Below are 19116 nucleotides of genomic sequence, written 5' to 3'. Positions count from 1 at the left end.
GTGGTGTGCATGTCCTTATATAGACACTTGAAATTGCCCACCCTGTAGCCCAAGACCACCCCCCAAAACATCATGCATACATCACAGAAGGAGGCAGTCTACAGCAGAAATCCTGTCTGCCAGAATACCTGATAATGGTCACTGATTGCATTACCTAGGCAGTCTGGCCGTTGTTTTGTGATGGTTAATACTTTGGTTCCTGAGTCCAGGTCACAAGCTCACCCTATTCATACACAAATGTGCCCTTCAGACAGGGTTTGCAAGCAAAAAGACAATGGGAAGGCTTTCCCCATTTGCCTCCCTTACTGCAAAGGATTATTTGAGGTCACTTTGGGAGAGTCCAAATGGCTCCAGGATTGCTCCCCTGTACTATTTCAGACTAATAATAATAATAATAAAATTTATTTATACCCCGCCCTCCCCAGCCAAGACCGGGCTCAGGGTGGCTGACACCAGATATTAAAAACAATTGACTGAAATACAACTTAATAACTTGATTCCAAGCCAAAGGCCATGTGGAACAACTCTGTCTTACAGGGCCTGTGGAAAGAAATCAGATCCTGCAGGGCCCTGGTCTCATGAGGCAGAGCGTTCCACCAGGCCGGGGCCAGTGTTGAAAAGGCCCTGGCTCTGGTTGAGGCTAATCTGACTTCCTATGGGCCCGGGACCTCTAGGGTGTTGCTATTTATGGACCTTAAGGTCCTCCGTGGGGCATACCGGGAAAGGCGGTCCCGTAGGTACAAGGTTCGTATATTTAGATATGTGTGCATTTATGAATATTTACTCTATATCTGAGACTTTAAAATTCTTATAATACTTCCTTCGGGCGCACGGCGCACTCTCCCAGCTTTTACAGACACCTGTGTGCAGGAACACAGTGCGGGTCACAGCTGGCTAGACGGGTGGGCAAGCTGGGTCTCCCCCTTCCTGTTTCTTGCTCTCGGCCCCACAGAGCGAGGAGAGGAAGGCTGGAGAGGAAGTTGGAGGGGAAGTGAAAGCGATATTTAAATAAAACAGCGGAGTATGCAAAGCCAGCTCCTTTATCCAGAGCCCCCTCCTGAGGATACGTGGCCATAGCTGTCAGCTTTTCCCTTTTCTTGCGAGGAATCCTATTCGGAATAAGGGAATTTCCCTTTAAAAAAGGGAAACGTTGACAGCTCTGTACATGGCTAAGCAGAGAGAGGGCCTTCCTGGCTACAGGGCCCTGGACGTTGTGTAGAGATTTTCGCCTGATGCCAAATTTGGTGTATTTTTGGCCCCAGCTACGATAGCATGGCAGTGTTCGCACTTTGGAACTCCCTGCTGTTTGAAATCAAGCGCTCTGTTCGGCGCCTGCTAAAAACATTCTCATCTAGACAAGCTTGCCCAGATGCTTAGAAGGCGGAGGTGATTTTAGTCTGTTTTAGCATTATGGCTTTTGTGTCCTTCAAAGCATGGTTGCAATCTTTTCGTAAACTGCTTCGACGTATGTGGTTATTTTTCCTTACAATCAAGCGGTGTGTACATTTTGCCCTGTATACCTGAAAGAGCGGGTGGCGGTGTGGGTTAAACCACAGAGCCTAGGACTTGCCGATCAGAAGGTCGGCGGTTCGAATCCCCGTAATGACGGGGTGAGCTCCCGTTGCTCGGTCCCTGCTCCTGCCAACCTAGCAGTTCAAAAGCACGTCAAAGTGCAAGTAGATAAAGAGGTACCACCCCAGCGGGAAGGTAAACGGCGTTTCCGTGCGCTGCTCTGGTTCCCCAGAAGCAGCTTAGTCATGCCGGCCACATGACCCGGAAGCTGTACGCTGGCTCCCTCGGCCAATAAAGTGAGATGAGTGCCGTAACCCCAGAGTCGGCCATGACTGGACCTAATGGTCAGGGGTCCCTTTACCTTTACCTTTTACCTGAAAGAGCACCTCTGCCTCCATCGTTCAGCCTGGACACTGAGGTCCAGCTCCGAGGGCCTTCTGGCGGTTCCCTCCCTGCGAGAAGGCAGCTTACATGGGAACCAGGCAGTGGGCCTTCTTGGTGGTGGCGCCCTCCCGTCAGATATCAAGGAGATAAACAGACCTTCTGTAGACATTTGAAGGCAGCCTTGTACGGAGAAGATTTTAATTTTTGATGCTTTATTGTGTTTTTAAAGTTTGCTAGAAGCTGCCCGGAATGGCTGTGGAAACCCAGTCAGATGGGCGGCATATAAATAGTAAAAATGTTTATTATTATTATTATTATTATTATTATTATTATTACCTGCCAGGAAAGCAGTCTGTCCTGCATTTGGCTCCCCTCCGACAGTCCAACAGTGGTGAGTTTTGGTCTCTTTCTTCCATGGAGCTGTGTGGCTTCATCATTCAGTCTTCCAACTGTTGTTAAGATCTGTGTGGAATGTGTGTCTTCCAGTTGTTCTGCCCCTGTGTACTGTTCTAAACAAAATCAATCTGCCCTTTTTCCCTTATGGGGTATCCAAGAGCCCGTATAGAGTCCTTACGTGGGTTCCCTATTGGTAGGAGAAAATAACAGAGGCCAGCCAGAGAATATTGAGAAGCAAAGCAGCTAGTAAGCCTGATCTTTATTGTTCTGTTGCAACAGGGTGCCCCCTTCACACGCAGGAAAGTAGGAGGACCTCGAACAATGATGCGCAAGGCCTTATATAGACATTTTAAATTGCCCGCCCTGGAGCTCCAGACCACCCCTCCATACATCATACGTACATCAGGTGCGCAGCCTGGGAGTCATTTTGGACTCACAGCTGTCCATGGAGGCGCAGGTTAACTCTGTGTCCAGGGCAGCTGTCTACCAGCTCCACCTGGTACGCAGGCTGAGACCCTACCTGCCCGCGAACTGTCTTGCCAGAGTGGTGCATGCTCTAGTTATCTCCCGCTTGGACTACTGCAACGTGCTCTACGTGGGGCTACCTTTGAAGGTGACCCGGAAACTGCAATTAATCCAGAATGCGGCAGCTAGACTGGTGACTGGGAGTGGCCGCCGGGACCACATAACACCAGTTCTGAGAGATCTGCATTGGCTCCCAGTACGTTTCCGAGCACGATTCAAAGTGTTGGTGCTGACCTTTAAAGCCCTAAACGGCCTCAGTCCTGTATACCTGAAGGAGCGTCTCCACCCCCGTCATCCAGCCCGGACACTGAGTCCAGCGCTGAGGACCTTCTGGCGGTTCCCTCATTGCGAGAAGTGAGGCTACAGGGAACCAGACAGAGGGCATTCTCGGTAGTGGCGCCCACCCTGTGGAACGCCCTCCCATCAGATGTCAAAGAGATAAATAATTACCTGACATTCAGAAGACATCTTAAGGTAGCCCTGTTCAGGGAAGTTTTTAATATGTAACGCTGTACTGTTTTTAACACTGATTGGGAGCCGCCCAGAGTGGCTGGGGAAACTCAGCCAGATGGGCAGGGTATAAATAATAAATTATTATTATTATTATTATTATTATTATTATTATTATTATCACAGAAAAGGCGGTCTACAGCAGAAATCTGAGTGCGTTGTTTATCTCGTCTGACAGATTACCTATTAATGCTCACTTGATTGGATGCCCTGGGGAGCCTGGCCAGTCTTTTGTAATGATAAATACTTAGTTCCTGAGCCAGGTCACAGGCTCACCCTATTCAAACACAGACAGACATACCCTTAAGACAGGATTTGTGAAGGAAAAGGCAATGGGGAGGCTTTTCCAGTTTGACCTTGCAGAGAAAACATTTGGTCAGTTTGGGAATCAAAAATGGTTTCAGGTTGGTCTTCCTGTGCTATGTACGTGCTTGGTTGGTACATTTATGAACATTTATTATATATCTAAGACTTTAAAATTCTTATCACAGTATAAAACTGTGCAGTCCTCTCCAATTCCTTCCTCTCTCGTTTTCTTTTAACGACACGAGACTGCAGAAATCCGCCATCATTAACTTTTAAAATCCCCCGAAAATGCATTCTCTATCGCCATCACCCTCACAGTTCAAAAACACTGATCCGTTGTTTATAATTATTTCCTGGCTCAGCTGCTGCAATTCTCCTTCCAGGTTTCTTATTTGTTGCAATCGTGATCGTTTTGTGCTTGTGCTCTGTTCCGCTTCCAAGACTCTTTGAGCCTGCAAAAGATTTGGGGTGGACTGGCTGCTTCATTTACGACCAACACATGCTGAAATTCCTTTAACTTTTCATGCCGTTTTTGTTTGAGCATCGTGCAAGAGTTGCTCTCTAAACGGCACTCACGTGGTATCCCAGAACAATTAATAAATTTGAATAATGGATGGATGGTCCTGCATAAATTCACCACAGATGCATGGAGAAACTGCAGAAGATAGCAGTGGCAAGAGATGAAGTTCTAGGTGGAACAGACAAAATAAAAACTGTCAAATCATTGGGTTTGGGCAGCAATAAAAGACCTCAAACGCTGATCTTCTAACAAAAAATATGTAATGTCTCCCTCAGATTAGCCTGCATACCCAAGGGCTGGAAGTAGCTAATATAACACCAAATAATAATAATAATAATAATAATAATAATAGATAATTTATTTATACCCTGCCCATCTGGCTGGGTTTCCCCAGCCACTCTGGGCAGATTCCAACAAAATATTAAAATACAATAGTCCTTCAGATATAAAAGCTTCCCTAAAAAAAGAGGGGCAAATTACAGGCGTGTTAGCGTAACATGGTGGAAAGTATTGTTAAATATCTTACCGATCAGCTGCTTCCTTTCAACACTCCCTTCCCTCTTGTTTGCCTTAGTGTCTGTTCCTTAGCTGGAGCAGTTTTTTGCTCCTCCTTTTCTTCCAATTTCTCTCCTTGTTGCTTTAGTCTTCCTGTCTCCTCTCCTTGCAAGTTCGCTGTCTTTACCTCCCCCCTCCCAGGCAGTCTCCTTTTTTGCTAGCATCCCTTATCTCGCTCCGGATCGCTTGCTGATCAGCGGCTTCCTTTCAACACCCCCTTCCCTCTTTCTAAAAAAAAAAAGCATGATCTGCTTTTTGCACCTGGGCAATTCGGCTCCAGGGACCACACATTCGCTCCATAAGACACACAGACATTTCCCCTTACTTTTTAGGAAGAAAAAAGTGTATCTTATGGAGCGAAAAATACGGTATTTTGTGTGGAGGGGGAAGCTTTCCCAATAGTCCTTTTCACTTGCAAAACCCTTCAGATCCTGTGTAAATAGATGAATGGGGTAGGTCTGTCGAGAAATACTTATTTACCTTTTCAAAAGAATGGCCAGGATAAAGCAATCGGCACGCATGATCAAGTATCTCTCAAATTTATTGTTGTAGACAGTGTCTTTTCTGTGACTCTAGTATGATGCTTCTTCTGTTATCTTTGGCTAAGGGGTTGGGGCAATTTCTGAAGCTTTTAAAGGTGGTTACACAGCTTTTGTTCTGTGTTAAGTTGTGGGCGAACATATCAGACGACAGAGCGATTCTTCAAACAGCTCTTGTTTATTCAAAGGCCAGAACAGAACAACGTAACTGTAGCAACTTTCTAAAACTATCCAATCACTGAACGTCACTTTCGATCCTTCATTTGCATACAAACTATCCAATCACTGAACGTCACTTTCGATCCTTCCTTTCCATAACTATCTACAGTATCCCCCTGCTGGCCCAGGGTAAGAACTTCAGTACATAACATTCTGGGTCCTCACCTCCTTGCAAAGAGGGGGGGACTCTGTTGCAACAGAAAACAAAAATATGCCTCATATTTTACTAGTTCCTGCCTCCAGCTATTCTTCTCTGATTACAGGGGATCTCCTTGATGGAGAGATGGGCTATAAAAACCAACCCCATTCCCCCCGCCACCTAATTTCAGAGGATGGGGCAAGGGAACGACCAGACAGGGGTAATGCCCCACTTGGAAAAGAAGGGGTGGCGCGCTTGTGTTAACTCAAAGATTTAGTTTATGGGGACAGCTTTACCCTTTGAATGTCTGCCTGGCTTGGGAATCGACCCAGGAGTCGTGCGTAAAGGAAAACAAAAGGTTGGCAACTCATTTGGGGGGGGGGGATGGACTGCCACGGGTGAGTTTTAAATGGGACGGCAGTGTAATAATCTTTTTCCTGTCGCCCGCATTTTAGAAGATGGATTTGCCACAGAAATATGGTGGGAGCCTTTCCTCCAGCAAGGCCGAGCCCTGGAGCTCAGCGGACGGGATGTGGTGGTGAGGCACATGGGGCTTTACTTCGTTTACAGCCAGGTAAGAGGGCAGGGCAGGATCCTGACCCTAGTTTGCCAGTGGTGGGGGCCACCCGGATTAGGTAGGGCTGGGAAGGAGGAGGCCTCATCACAACGCACAAATGCACCCTCTTCTACTGGGCTGTGGTACGTAGCTCAGTGACCGAACCATCATTTCAGGCCCCAGTGGCATTTCATAGAATCGTAGACTTGCAACATTGGAAAGGACCACGAGGGTTATCCAGTCCAACCCCCTGCCATGCAGGAATATTTTGCCCAATGTGGGATTCAAACCCACGACCTTGAGATTCAGAGTCTCAAACTCTAAGGACTGAGCTATCTACTGACTGAGCTGCAACCCTGGAGAGTCGCTGCCATCCAGTCAGTTTAGACCAGGAGCAGGGTTCGGATCCCTGCATAGCCATGAAACTTCCTGGGTGGTCTTGGGCCAGTTGCCAATTCTTTGTTGTTGTTGAGTCGTTTAGTCGTGTCCGCCTCTTCGTGACCCCCTGGACCAGAGCACGCCAGGCTCTCCTGTCTTCCACTGCCTCCCGCAGTTTGGTCAAACTCATGCTAGTAGCTTCGAGAACACTGTCCCACCATCTCATCCTCTGTCGTCCCCTTCTCCTTGTGCCCTCCATCTTTCCCAACATCTGGGTCTTTTCCAGGGAGTCTTCTCTTCTCATGAGGTGGCCAAAGTCTTGGAGCCTCAGCTTCAGGATCTGTCCTTCCAGTGAGCACTCAGGGCTGATTTCCTTCAGAATGGAGAGGTTTGATCTTCTTGCAGTCCATGGGACTCTCCAGAGTCTCCTCCAGCACCAGAATTCAAAAGCACCCATTCTTCGGCGATCAGCCTTCTTGGTGGTCCAGCTCTCACTTTCGTACATCACTACTGGGAAAACCATGGCTTTAACTATACGGACCTTTGTTGCCAGAGCTTTCCAAACTTTTCATGCTAGTGGCACACTTTTTAGACATGCATCATTTTGCAACATCGTAATTCAGTTTCACTAGCAAACCAGAGGTTAGACCAGGGGTCTGCAACCCACGGCTCCGGAGCCGCATGTGGCTCTTTTACACCTTTGCCACGGCTCCGGGGCAGATACTAGCGAGGGGAGGAGGCGCATTGTGCGCCCCGACACTCCCCACTGTGGCGGGCGCTGTACTGGCTGTGACGTCACATGGGGGCGGTGCGTGCGTTAGTCACGCACCGTCCCGACGTCACCTTCCCGCCCGCCCGCTACATTGTAAGGGGCATGTGCGCTGGTCACTGCATTGAAAGGAGGCATGTACGCTGGTCACTCTTTTGAAGGGGAGTGAAGAGCACACACCCAAAAAAAAGGTAACTTGTTAATTTAACGTTTATTTCTATGAGGAGGAGTAATTCTGAGGGGTCAAACAAAAAATAATATAAAAAAGTGACAAAAAAGTTATTTTTATAATGACGAGTTTTGTGGCTCCGAGTTTTTTTTTCTTCGGAAACGGGTCCAAGTGGCTCTTTTTGTCTTAAAGGTTGCAGACTCCTGGGTTAGACGAACCCCTTTCCAGCCCCGGGAGGAACGCAGGGAAAGTTGGTGCGACAGGTCCACACCCTGCAGCCGACACAATCGCGTGTTGTGACACACAGATTTGGAAAGCACTGTGTTAGCCCAACCTTCCTCGCAAGGTTGTTGTGAGGGGGAACTGGGGGGGGGAGGGAGAACCAGATACCCCACCTTGGAAGATAAAGGTGTTCTATAAATGAAATCAATAAGGAAATCGATAAAATTTGTCTTCTTCTTCTTCTTTGGCGATCACTCGTAGCCGAGTAAGATTGTCTTCCATAAACACGGTTTTCACAATGACATGATTTTCACCACTCGACAGCTTCAAGAAAAATGCAGAGAGCAAAACCAACCCCTGTGTATGGCGTTAATTGACCTGACGAAGGCTTTCGACACTGTATATCGTAATGCCCTTCTGTCCTTCTGAAAATTGGATAAAAATTGTACACATGTGTTGGGAAGACATTTTTAAAAAAATCATTTTTATTGATTTTCCAGTAAAAACAGCCAATCAACATATCCACATCATAATCCAATTAAAAACAAGAAACTAAAATTTAAAAAGACCAATTTGTAATTATTAATTTTTCTGGGCTCCTGATAGTCTGGACCTCTGAAGCATATCTCCAAATCTTAAGTCCTGCCTCTTCTCGTTGTTTTAGTATTTTCCGCCTTCTGGTCTTAACGCTTTAAAGTTCTCCTTCGCTGGCTATGCGATTCTCAATCGTGTCAAAAATCATATGTCGTTTGAAATTTAAAGTTTATTTACAGAAACATTGTAAAATTAAGGAATGTTAGAAGGATGTTGGAATGAAGTAATGTGGTTTTAGCAGAGATGTCGTAAAGGATTAAGAAAAAAAAACAGATTGTTAAATGGTGAAAAGAGGGAAAGTAAAGTTACATTATATTAAGATAAAATAGAGGACAAAAACTGGAAAAGATGGAAAGGACTTGCTGAAATAGCTAATTGAACTAGAATACAAAAAAGGGAGGTGTGAGGAGGTCAAGGAAATAAGTAAATGAAAGATAAGTTATGGGAAGATTCATTGTTTTTTTTTTTCTTTCTTTTTTCTTTTTTATTTTTTCTTTCTTTTTTTATTGTGATGAGATGTTCTGTTCTTGCTTAGGATGCTGTTTTTTTTTATTTTTGTAACTTTTCAAATCTTAATAAATATTACTTAAAGGCAAAAAAATAAAAATCATATGTCCTTTCATCCACCGAACACAGCTTTATTTGTAAATATATGTGTGTTGGGAAGAAATTTGGCCCAGCCTTTTAAGGCTGACGGCACCACACAGACACTGCGGGAAATATTTGTGTGTGGGGAGAGCGATGTTGGGCACCCTTCAGGAAGTGTCCGGATTACACCCCGCTGCCTTTTGCCCTTCTTCGCCGCTGGGCCAGAGAAACTGACCCCCACACCCCTTTTCTTCCCCCTAGGTGCTGTTCCATGACCCCACCTTTACTATGGGGCAGGTGCTGTGGCGGCAAGCTCCCGGGAAGCCCGGCCAAATCCTGTTCCGCTGCGTCCAGAGCATGCCCCCAAACCCAGAAAAGGCCTTCAACAGCTGCTATAGTGGAGGTGAGAGGAGAATCAGACCTGGCTGGCGGGAGGGAGAGATGCTATCCAGGACTCCTGGGTTCCCTTGAAAGGGGAGCGGGATTTGGGTTGGGGTGTTGGCGTCAAATGGTCTTGGGTTGCCACCTCTCTCCTGGGCAGAAATCCCCCCCCCCGGCATTTTCTGGGGCTTCACCTGTTGAACCACGGCAAGTCAGTCAGCTGTCAAAGACTGGGGACAGGGGGGCAACCTTTGTGTATTCCACAGGGCTTTATGGTACTCAAGAACATTGTTATAGGGGAAAAACTGCTCCCTTTCATTTATGGGGTATTTCGGAGCCCTCCTATTGGTAGGAGGAAATAACAGAGGCCAACCAGAGTACCGTATTTTTCGCTCTATAAGACGCACCAGACCACAAGACGCACCTAGTTTTTGGAGGAGGAAAACAAGAAAAAAATATTCTGAATCTCAGAAGCCAGAACAGCAAGATGGATCGCTACGCAGTGAAAGCAGCAATCCCTCTTGCTGTTCTGGCTTCTGATATAGCTGCGCAGCCTGCATTCACTCCATAAGACGCACACACATTTCCCCTTACTTTTTAGGAGGGAAAAAGTTAGTCTTACAGAGCAAAAAATACGGTATATTGGGAAGCAAAGTGGCTAGTAAGCCTGATCTTTTTTAACTGTTGCAAAGGGGTCCCCACTCACCACACGAAGGAGGGAGGAGGGACCCCGAACAATGGTGTGTAAGCACTTATATAGACTCTAGAAATTGCCCACCCTGTAGCCCAAGACCACCCCACAAAACATCATATATGCATCACAGAAGGAGGCGGTCTTCAGCAGAAATCCTGTCTGACAGGGTACCTGATAATGGGCCCTGATTGCTTTACCTGGGCAGCCTGGCCATTCTTTTGTGACGGTTAAAACTTTAGCTCCTGAATCCAGGTCACAGGCTCACCCTATTCATACACAAATATGCCCTTAAGACAGGATTTGTGAGCCAAAAAGACAATGGGAAGGCTTTCCCCATTTGCCTCCCTTACTGCAGAGGAATATTTGAGGTCGTTGGGAGAGTCAAAATGGCTTCAGGATTGCTCTCTGATACTATTTCAGACACATGGTTTATATACTTATGTATGTGTTTGCCTCGTACATTTATGAACATTTAATTTATATTTGAGACCTTAAAGGGGAGTGGGATTTGGTGAGGGCACATGGGGTGTTGGCGTTGAACGGTTTCAAGTTGCCCCCTCTCTCCTGGGCAGAAACCCCACCCGGCATCTTCTTGCTGGGCCGGAGCTTCACCTGTTGAACCTTGGCAAGTTAGCTGTCAAAGGCCAGACAGGGGATGGGGTGGGGGGTGGGATGCAGGGCCAACCTTTGTATATTCCACGGGAATTAATGACACTCAATAACACCTACTGCCCGCGGACTGCCTCGCCAGAGTGGCGCATGCTCTGGTTATCTCCCGCTTGGACTACTGCCATGCGCTCTACGTGGGGCTACCTTTGAAGGTGACCCGGAAACTACAACTAATCCAGAATGCGGCGGCTAGACTGCTGACTGGGAGCGGCTGCCGAGACCACATAACACCGGTCTTTAAAGACCTACATTGGCTCCCAGTACGTTTCTAAGCACAATTCAAAGTGTTGGTGCTGACATTTAAAGCCCTTAAGCGGCCCAGTTGACCTGAAGGAGCGTCACCACCCCCATCGTTCTGCCCGGACATTGAGGTCCAGCTCCGAGGGCCTTCTGGCGGTTCCCTCGCTGTGAGAAGCAAAGCTGCAGGGAACCAGGCAGAGGGCCTTCTTGGTGGTGGCCCCCACCCTGTGGAACGCCCTCCCATCAGATGTCAAAGAGATAAACAACTACCTGACATTTAGAAGACATCTGAAGGCAGCCCTGTTCAGGGAAGTTTTTAATGTGTGACATTTTAATGTATTTGTAATTTTTGTTGGAAGCCGCCCAGAGTGGCTGGGGAAACCCAGCCAGATGGGCGGGGTACAAATAATAAATTATTATTATTATTATTATTATTATTATCATCATCATCATTATCATCACTGAAACTGAAATACTCCAAAGCCCCTATTCCTACCAATCCTGCAAGACAATTTGCTAGCGTCAAATTCAGCAGGATGAGGCCCTGTCAGGATGAGGCCGCTGCCAGGGGAACGAGAGGCCTTAGAGAGGAAAGGGTTTCCGCCCCGCTGTGTCTCTGCCTGACCCTTCTCTTCCTCCTCCTCTTAGGGGTTTTCCACCTGCAACCTGGAGACCGGCTGAACCTCCGCATCCCTCGTTTCAACGCATCCTTTGACCTGACCGCCCACGGGACCTTCCTGGGGTTTCTCCGTCTATAGTGGTCTTTTCGGGGGGCCCCACCGTGAGAGACTTCGGGGCCAGAGTGTCAGTCAGCCAGAGTCAAAGACTTCTCCGTTCTGCTCCGAACTTTGAGGGTCTGATGGGGGAGACGCTCTGGGGACCAGGGGGATGAGCTGGTATTTGTCGTAGGAAGCGAGGTAAAGAGCTTAGGTCAAGCTGAGCTGCTTGATTACGTCTCTGACCCTCCTTTTTCCAAGATGGCAGAGCCTTTCCTGGCCCGCAGTGAGAGCACACAAGGCCCCCGGGATTATAAGAGCAACAGCATGTTCTTTCGTGGCCGGGAAGGGTTTGCCATCCAGTTGTCCGCCAAGGACAAAAATGGATTTTCCCAAGCTCTTATGGTCGCTACTTCGAGCTTGGGAGGATAAAATACCCAGTACAGTGGTACCTCGGGTTACATACGCTTCAAGTTACATACGCTTCAGGTTACAGACTCTGCTTACCCAGAAATAGTACCTCGGGTTAAGAACTTTGCTTCAGGATGAGAACAGAAATCGTGCTCTGGTGGCGCGGCGGCAGCAGGAGGCCCCATTAGCTAAAGTGGTGCTTCAGGTTATGAACAGTTTCAGGTTAAAAACGGACCTCCGGAACGAATTATGTACTTAACCAGAGGTACCACTGTATCTATTACGCAGCAGCATAAAGACTTTAACGCCTTGGCACCACTGGAACGCACTTTCTATAAACACCGTTTTCATTGGGACACCTTTTCAGACATTTGGACGGCGTATACTGTCTTGTAAACTAAGATGGATATGCAGTCATACCTCGGGTTACAGACGCTTCGGGTTGCGCGATTTCAGGTTGCACGCCGTGCCGAACCCGGAAGTACTGGAATGGGTTACTTCTGGGTTTTGGCGCTTGTGCAGAAGTGCCGAATGGCAACCTGCGCGTGTGCAGACGTGGCACTGCGGGTTGCGAACATGCTTCCCACACAGATCATGTTCGCACCCGAGCGTCCGCTGTACTGCAACGTTGGTGATTGTTCTGTTAAAAGTAAACTTACAGAGGGTTGCTTTCCCCCTCCCTGCCCCCCCTTTCCCCCGCCAAATAATTTTTTCAATTAAAGTATGATTTCAAAGCACATGCAAACGGCGTCCACCGCGTTTTGGACTACAATTCCCATCATCCTGAGCGAGTGCAGTCCAACTCCCTGGCTCTGATGGGTTTTGTAGTCCAAAACATGGCAGGCACCAGTTTGGTGAAGGCTGATTTAAGAACATAAGAGCCTGCTGGATCAGTCCAGTGCAGGACACTGAACATAGGAGCCGCTCTCCCTTCCTGTGGCTTCCAGCTGATACGGAAGGGGGGGGCATGTCTTCTTCACCCCTTCCGCCGGTCACCAGAGGGTCCGAGACGATGACCTCAAGGGCACCCAGCCCTACATGGACCCCTCAGCCCCCACACTGTTACACCAGCACCACATTTAACCCCAAGCCCCTTCCCTACGCCCATTCGCTACATTGTTTCCATTGGTAAACCGTGTGTACTAATGTTTTGTATCTCTTGAATGGGAACGTTCTACCCAATCAGAACCATGCGCTCGCCCCTGCAGAGGACTAAAATCTATAAAAATCCATAGAAAATCAACCGTAGCACCAATTTTCTTGCTTTTGGTGCCAATCTGCTTAATTTCCCTAGGACTCCGTGACACCTTCACTGTCCACCATAATCCCTCAAGCAAGGTGTCACATACACACAGGAAGACCCTAATCCCGTCAAATCACTCTGCCAAGCCTTTCCTCCGGGCAGTGCCCGGTGGCAGACTATGCATACCTGGACCGCTGTCCTTTCATCACAGGTACTCAGGATGTACTTATCTGCGCATATCTCCAGCTCTGCATATTCCCCCCTCCCTCCTGCATATGTTAATCCTGTGTAACCCAACCTCTCCTTAATGTATTCATGATGCAACCTGTGTAACCCAACCTCTTCTTAATGTATTCATGATGTAACCGTGATGTATTTTGCACTGTATCCTGGGACATGGAGGGAAGTTTTAAAAGTTCATGTCACCCCTTCCTCGGGGTTCAATCTCGCCTTGAACCTGTTGCGCAATAAACTTGGATCTTCTGCATCTTGCTCCTGTCTCCGGCTGAGCTCATTTTCCTCCGCAGGGACCCGCGGACTTAGTCCGATGAGCTGGGTGGCAGAGTAGCCTCGCACCCAGATTTTACCGTAACACAGCAATTGATATTCAGAAGCGACTGCAGAGAACATAGGCATGTTGGCTAGTCGCCAGCCATAGCTCTCTCCTCCTCCAGGAATTTGTCCCATCCTCTTTCAAAGCTGCAGCAGGGAGTTCCACAATTCTGCTACGCACTGCATTTAAGGCCAAAGCACTGTCCTTTTAAGGCCTACACTCGTTGGCCAAAATTGTGGAAACCCTTTTGGAGAAAGTGTATTTCCGACATTTGCTGGCTCATAACGCCACTTTCTTTTGGAGTAATACCATCAAATGATATATCAGTGGAAAGATAATTTAATGAAGAGTGTAATGCAACAAAGTTTGTTCAGTTATCTGTATTCTATCAAACGTTATAGCCAAATAACCAGAAAAAGGAGAGTTTAGAGAGCCAATCAGGTGTAATCTTGTTTGGGCAATCACGGCTCATAACACCACTTTTTTTGGAGCAATACCATAAAATTATATATCAACGGAAAGATAATTTAATGAAGAATGTAATGCAGTATCTTTTATGATAGATTATTTATTACAACCGGTTTGCTACTCTGTCCTCCCCCCTAGCAGTTCCTTGTATTTGGAACAGCAATGAGGAGTTGAAGATTTCCCAACACTTTGTTTTCTGTTTCGCAAGTACACTGGTAACCACAAACAGCTGCCAATTGCAAATAGGCAAAAACTTGGCAGTTTCAGCATTTTATTTTTTTTGGCTTTGTTTACTAAATACAACGCTAGATTAAGCCGCTCTCTAGGGCACCAGACAATTTTTGTGATTTGCATAGGAACATTTTATGGGGGGAATACAATTCAGAGTTTTCAAGAAAGCCCACATCACTGATCATGAGCTAGTGGTGCAGCCCTTACTCCTAGCACAGAAATAGAAAGGGCCGTAACAGGTGAGTTTTACCTGCCACACACCTTGGGGGGTCGGGAGGAAGGCAGGGATTGCGACTTTGCCTCTGCTTACTGTAATGCAATTGCCCTTGCAGAAAAATGCTGTCGAGTTGCTCCTTCTCCCCAGTTTGGAATATTCTTCTGCAGGAAACAACAGTCTTGTAAGCTGAGAAGGTGTCCGTGTAATTGTATTATTGTGAAATAGCATTTTATAAGGCCGTTTTTCGCCAGAATCCAATTTTGGAGGGAGCTGTTTCCAGTCTGTTGTGGTTTAAACTATTGTAATATTCTATTTTATTAAATCTTTTATTGTAGGCCTCCTTGGGAACATATTTGTGGGACGGGGGGCAACTTTTAAAATATAAGAAATGCTAGATGAAGCGGAGGGGTACGGTCTTGAACCCAGACTCTGTGGCTTTACAGCAGGAAGCTCTGAGTAACAGGGAACAGCACTTGGTGCAAGCTCAGATATGCTCTTGCTTTGTTGCTCCAGTGGAGGAAAGTCTATAATGATAATGATGATGATGATTTATTTATACCCTGTCCATCTGGCTGGGTTCCCCCAGCCACTCTGGGCGGCTTACAGCAAAATATTAAAATACTTTCGTTCTCTAAATGCTAAATGTCATCCAAAGAAATGGACAGGCTGTAGACTCAGGGCAAACAAAGGGAACATTATTCGAGGCACAATTGACTCAATGAATCCGTTGTCCTAAGATGCGGTTATGGCTTTCAGGGCAAATCAGCTTCAGGCAAAGGCTTCACAGTCATGGGTGGCTATTAGCTATGACAGATTAAGGCTCTTCATCGGGGTTAACGTTCCCACTTGGCAGAGACCTTGCTGACCCCAGAAAAGCATGAAGAGGATTGATCTGCAGAGGAGAACCCCACGCCCCTTCTGAATAGCGGAGGCTATTCTGCTTGTGGGTATGCAGCCTTAAAAAGAAAAGTCCAACCTGGTGGATCTGGCCCATCTAGTCCAGGATCCTGTCCCTGCAGGATACCCCAAAAGGGAAACCCGCAAGCAGTTGCTGGATTTCTGTATAGGCTAAGTAGGCTGAAGGGACGCAGGTGGCGCTGTGGGTTAAACCACAGAGTCTAGGACTTGCCGATCAGAAGGTCGGCGGTTCAAATCCCCGTGACGGGCTGAGCTCCCGTTGCTCGGTCCCTGCTCCTGCCCACCTAGCAGTTCGAAAGCACGTCAAAGTGCAAGTAGATAAATAGGTACTGCTCCGGCAAGAAGGTAAATGGCATTTCCGTGCGCTGCTCTGGTTCGCCAGAAGCGGCTTAGTTATGCTGGCCACATGACCCGGAAGCTGTACGCTTTCCAAAATGGTTGCAAACCAAGGTACCACTGTACAGTGAAAGTGACAAACTTAAGACAAACAAATTTTGATGAAGTTGTCCGATGTCCTTTAGAGGAGAAATTGGGAATTGCAGAATTTTAAATATCTGTTGTCATCCTTGGCTTCACTCAATTTTGTTTATAACTGTTAAGTTGTGGGTGAACGTATCAGACGACACAGCGATTCTCCAAACAGCTCTTGTTTATTCACAGGTCAGAACAGAACTGAACTGAAGGGTTCAGCCAGCCTGCTTATACAGAGCTCCAGTACAACGTAACTGTAACAACTTTCTGTAACTATCCAATCACTGAACGTCACTTTCGATCCCTTATTTGCATATGTGGATCTGAGTGAAAACTATCTACAGTATCCTCCTGCTGGCCAGGGTGAGAACTTCAGTACATAACAATAACACTCTTCCATTTTCTTCTAGTCGTGAGGGTGGGGGGTTGGGAGGGGCCTCTCAAGTGGAGTAGCCAAGGGCCTCTCTTCATCAAAATCCGGCCCTGCCCCGAGCACAAGAGCCCTCTGCCCTCCTGTGGTTGCCAGGAATTGGTGTTCAGATGCATTTGGTGTTCAGATAGTGCCAAAGCATAGCCATTGTGGCTGGAAACCGTTTTCCTCCACAAATTCCTCCACTGCTCTTTTAAAGCCACCCACGTTGGTGGCCATCGCTCCGTTCTCTCCTGAGGCGGGGAGTTCCGTAGTTCTAACCACGCGCTGCTCAAATAAGCACATCCTTCCGTTTATCTGCCCTGAACCTTCCAACATTCAGCTTCGCCGGCTGTATGCATGTTCTGGTGTTGCGAGAGACGGAGGAGAAACTTTTCTCTAAACACTCCCTCTGTGTCGGGTATAATTTTATGAACTACTTTCTAGAATAAAAGGAGCTCAGGGATTTTAAATATATATATATGGTTTTCCAAGTAGTGATGTATGGAAGTGAGAGCTGGACCATAAAGAAGGCTGATCGCGGAAGAATGGATGCTTTTGAATTCTGGTGCTGGAGGAGACTCTTGAGAGTCCCATGGACTGCAAGAAGACCAAACCTCTCCATTCTGAAGGAAATCAGCCCTGAATGCTCACTGCAAGGACAGATCCTGAAGCTGAGGCTCCAAGACTTTGGCCACCTCTTGAGAAGAGAAGACTCCCCAGAAAAGACCCTGATGTTGGTGTGATAGGGTTTTTATTTACAACATTGGGAAAGATGGAGGGCGCAAGGAGAAGGGGACGATGGAGGACGAGATGGTTGGACAGTGTTCTCGAAGCTACGAACATGAGTTTGACCAAATTGCGGGAGGCAGTGGAAGACAGGAGTGCCTGGCGTGCTCTGGTCCAGGGGGTCACGAAGAGGCGGACATGACTAAACAACAACAACAACAAATATATATATATATATATATATATATGTGTATGTGTGTGTGTGTGTGTGTGTGTGTCTTTTGTTTCTCAATTTGATCCTTTTTACCAGCTTATTTTAATGTGCTGCAAACCGCTTTGAGATTTTATTTTCTGGAAAATATAAAGCGGTATAGAAATGAATTGAACCGCAGAAACTTCACTAATTATTTGCACCCCATTTCTCGTTGCCAGCGCCAACCTGGTGCAATGTTTAGGGAAGCTTTTAATGTTTGATGTATTACGGTTTTTAAATATTTTGTTGGAAGCCGCCCAGAGTGGCTGAGGAAACCCAGCCAGATGGGTGGGGTATAAATAATAAATTATTGTTATTATTATTATTATTAATGTACTAAGCAGTATTTAAAGCAAAGGGCTGTAAACAAAACACAAAACCAATTTGAACACAAAATACCCCCAAAGCAGAAAGAAAATACAGCCCAATTTAAAAAATAACCCCTTTCCAGCAAAGGGGTGAGGAACCACAATGGCTGACCCCTGTTGGAGACAGAATACTGGGCTGCGCATGAATCTTTACCCTAGGTCTCCAAAGGAGGCGTCTGAAACAGGATCTCGCGGGACTTGAGGCTATAATATCGCGCGACTGGAGGCAGGCGTGAAGCGTTCGGCGAGATCGGACGTCGCGCTCTCGCGAGATCCGAGCAGAAACAAGCGGAGAGGTCGCGCAACCCGCCGCCGCGGGATAAGAACATAGAGTTACCAAAAGGGTAGAGTAGCGTGCGTCCCTTTTTTTAATCGGAGCTTCCGGGTTCCTTTCGACCCTGTTTTGATTTTGTGTGAAAAAAGAAACCTTGGAAGAAGAAACATACAAGAAGAGTTTGGAAAACAGGACTGGACGGGATTCAGACGTTTATTTGGGTCGTTCCAGAAGTAGAAGGGGGGAGGGCGCACCCCAACAAAATCATGATTGTGTCAAAGTTGTACTGCAAAGATCAACACAAATTTTGTGGGCATCAGTGAACAGAATAATTGGGAATAAGGTTTCAGATTTACGCCCTGCGAATTCCTTGCTTTGACAGGGCAAGGAGAACTGTATTTTTATGAAAGATATCCTGGCAACTTTCAGCACCCTTAGCAAACTAGAGTTTCCAGGATCCTTTAGGGGGAGCTGCGACTCTCAAAGTGGGGCAGGAGTGCTTCAAATGCACGGTGCAGATGGGACTGTAAAGGTAAAGGTAAAGGGACCCCTGACCATTAGGTCCAGTTGTGGCCGACTCTGGGGTTGCGGCATTCATCTCACTTTACTGGCCGAGGGAGCCGGCGTACAGCTTCCGGGTCATGTGGCCAGCAGAACTAAGCCACTTCTGGCGTACCAGAGCAGCGCACGGAAACGCCGTTTACCTTCCCGCCGGAGTGGTACCTATTTATCTACTTGCACTTTGACGTGCTTTCGAACTGCTAGGTTGGCAGGAGCAGGGACCGAGCAACGGGAGCTCACCCGTCGCGGGGATTCGAACCGCCAACTTCTGATCGGCAAGTCCTAGGCTCTGTGGTTTAACCCACAGCGCCACCCGCGTCCCCAGAAGGGACCTTAGAGCTCAGGAAATACATTTGGTTCCTCTAAGATGGCGGGGAGGAATGCCATTTGAAGTAACAGAGGGGACTTCCTTTCACATGTGGTGGGATT

The 19116-nt window shown here is 47.2% G+C and overlaps 1 protein-coding gene across 3 annotated transcripts in view; it reads left to right on the top strand.

The window, feature by feature from the left end:
• The window catches only part of TNFSF13 (TNF superfamily member 13), a 28500-nt gene extending 14773 nt beyond the window's left edge, over positions 1-13727 (top strand). For 2 of the 3 annotated variants that reach the window (XM_080979996.1, XM_080979998.1), the window contains exons 3-6: positions 2240-2287; positions 6061-6179; positions 9143-9284; positions 11514-13727. In XM_080979996.1, the coding sequence (XP_080836122.1) occupies positions 2240-2287; positions 6061-6179; positions 9143-9284; positions 11514-11623 (419 nt within the window). In that variant the 3' untranslated portion in view covers positions 11624-13727. The remainder of the gene's footprint in view (positions 1-2239; positions 2288-6060; positions 6180-9142; positions 9285-11513) is intronic. The other variant, XM_080979997.1, reaches the window with a different exon arrangement.
• The last annotated feature ends 5389 nt before the right edge of the window (positions 13728-19116 follow it).

Source organism: Podarcis pityusensis (assembly GCF_964106645.2).
Source record: "Podarcis pityusensis genome assembly, chromosome: 13".
Classification (NCBI taxonomy): Eukaryota; Metazoa; Chordata; class Lepidosauria; order Squamata; family Lacertidae; genus Podarcis; species Podarcis pityusensis.
The sequence above is the reverse complement of the archived record's forward strand: the minus strand, read 5'-3'. Positions and strand labels throughout refer to the sequence as shown.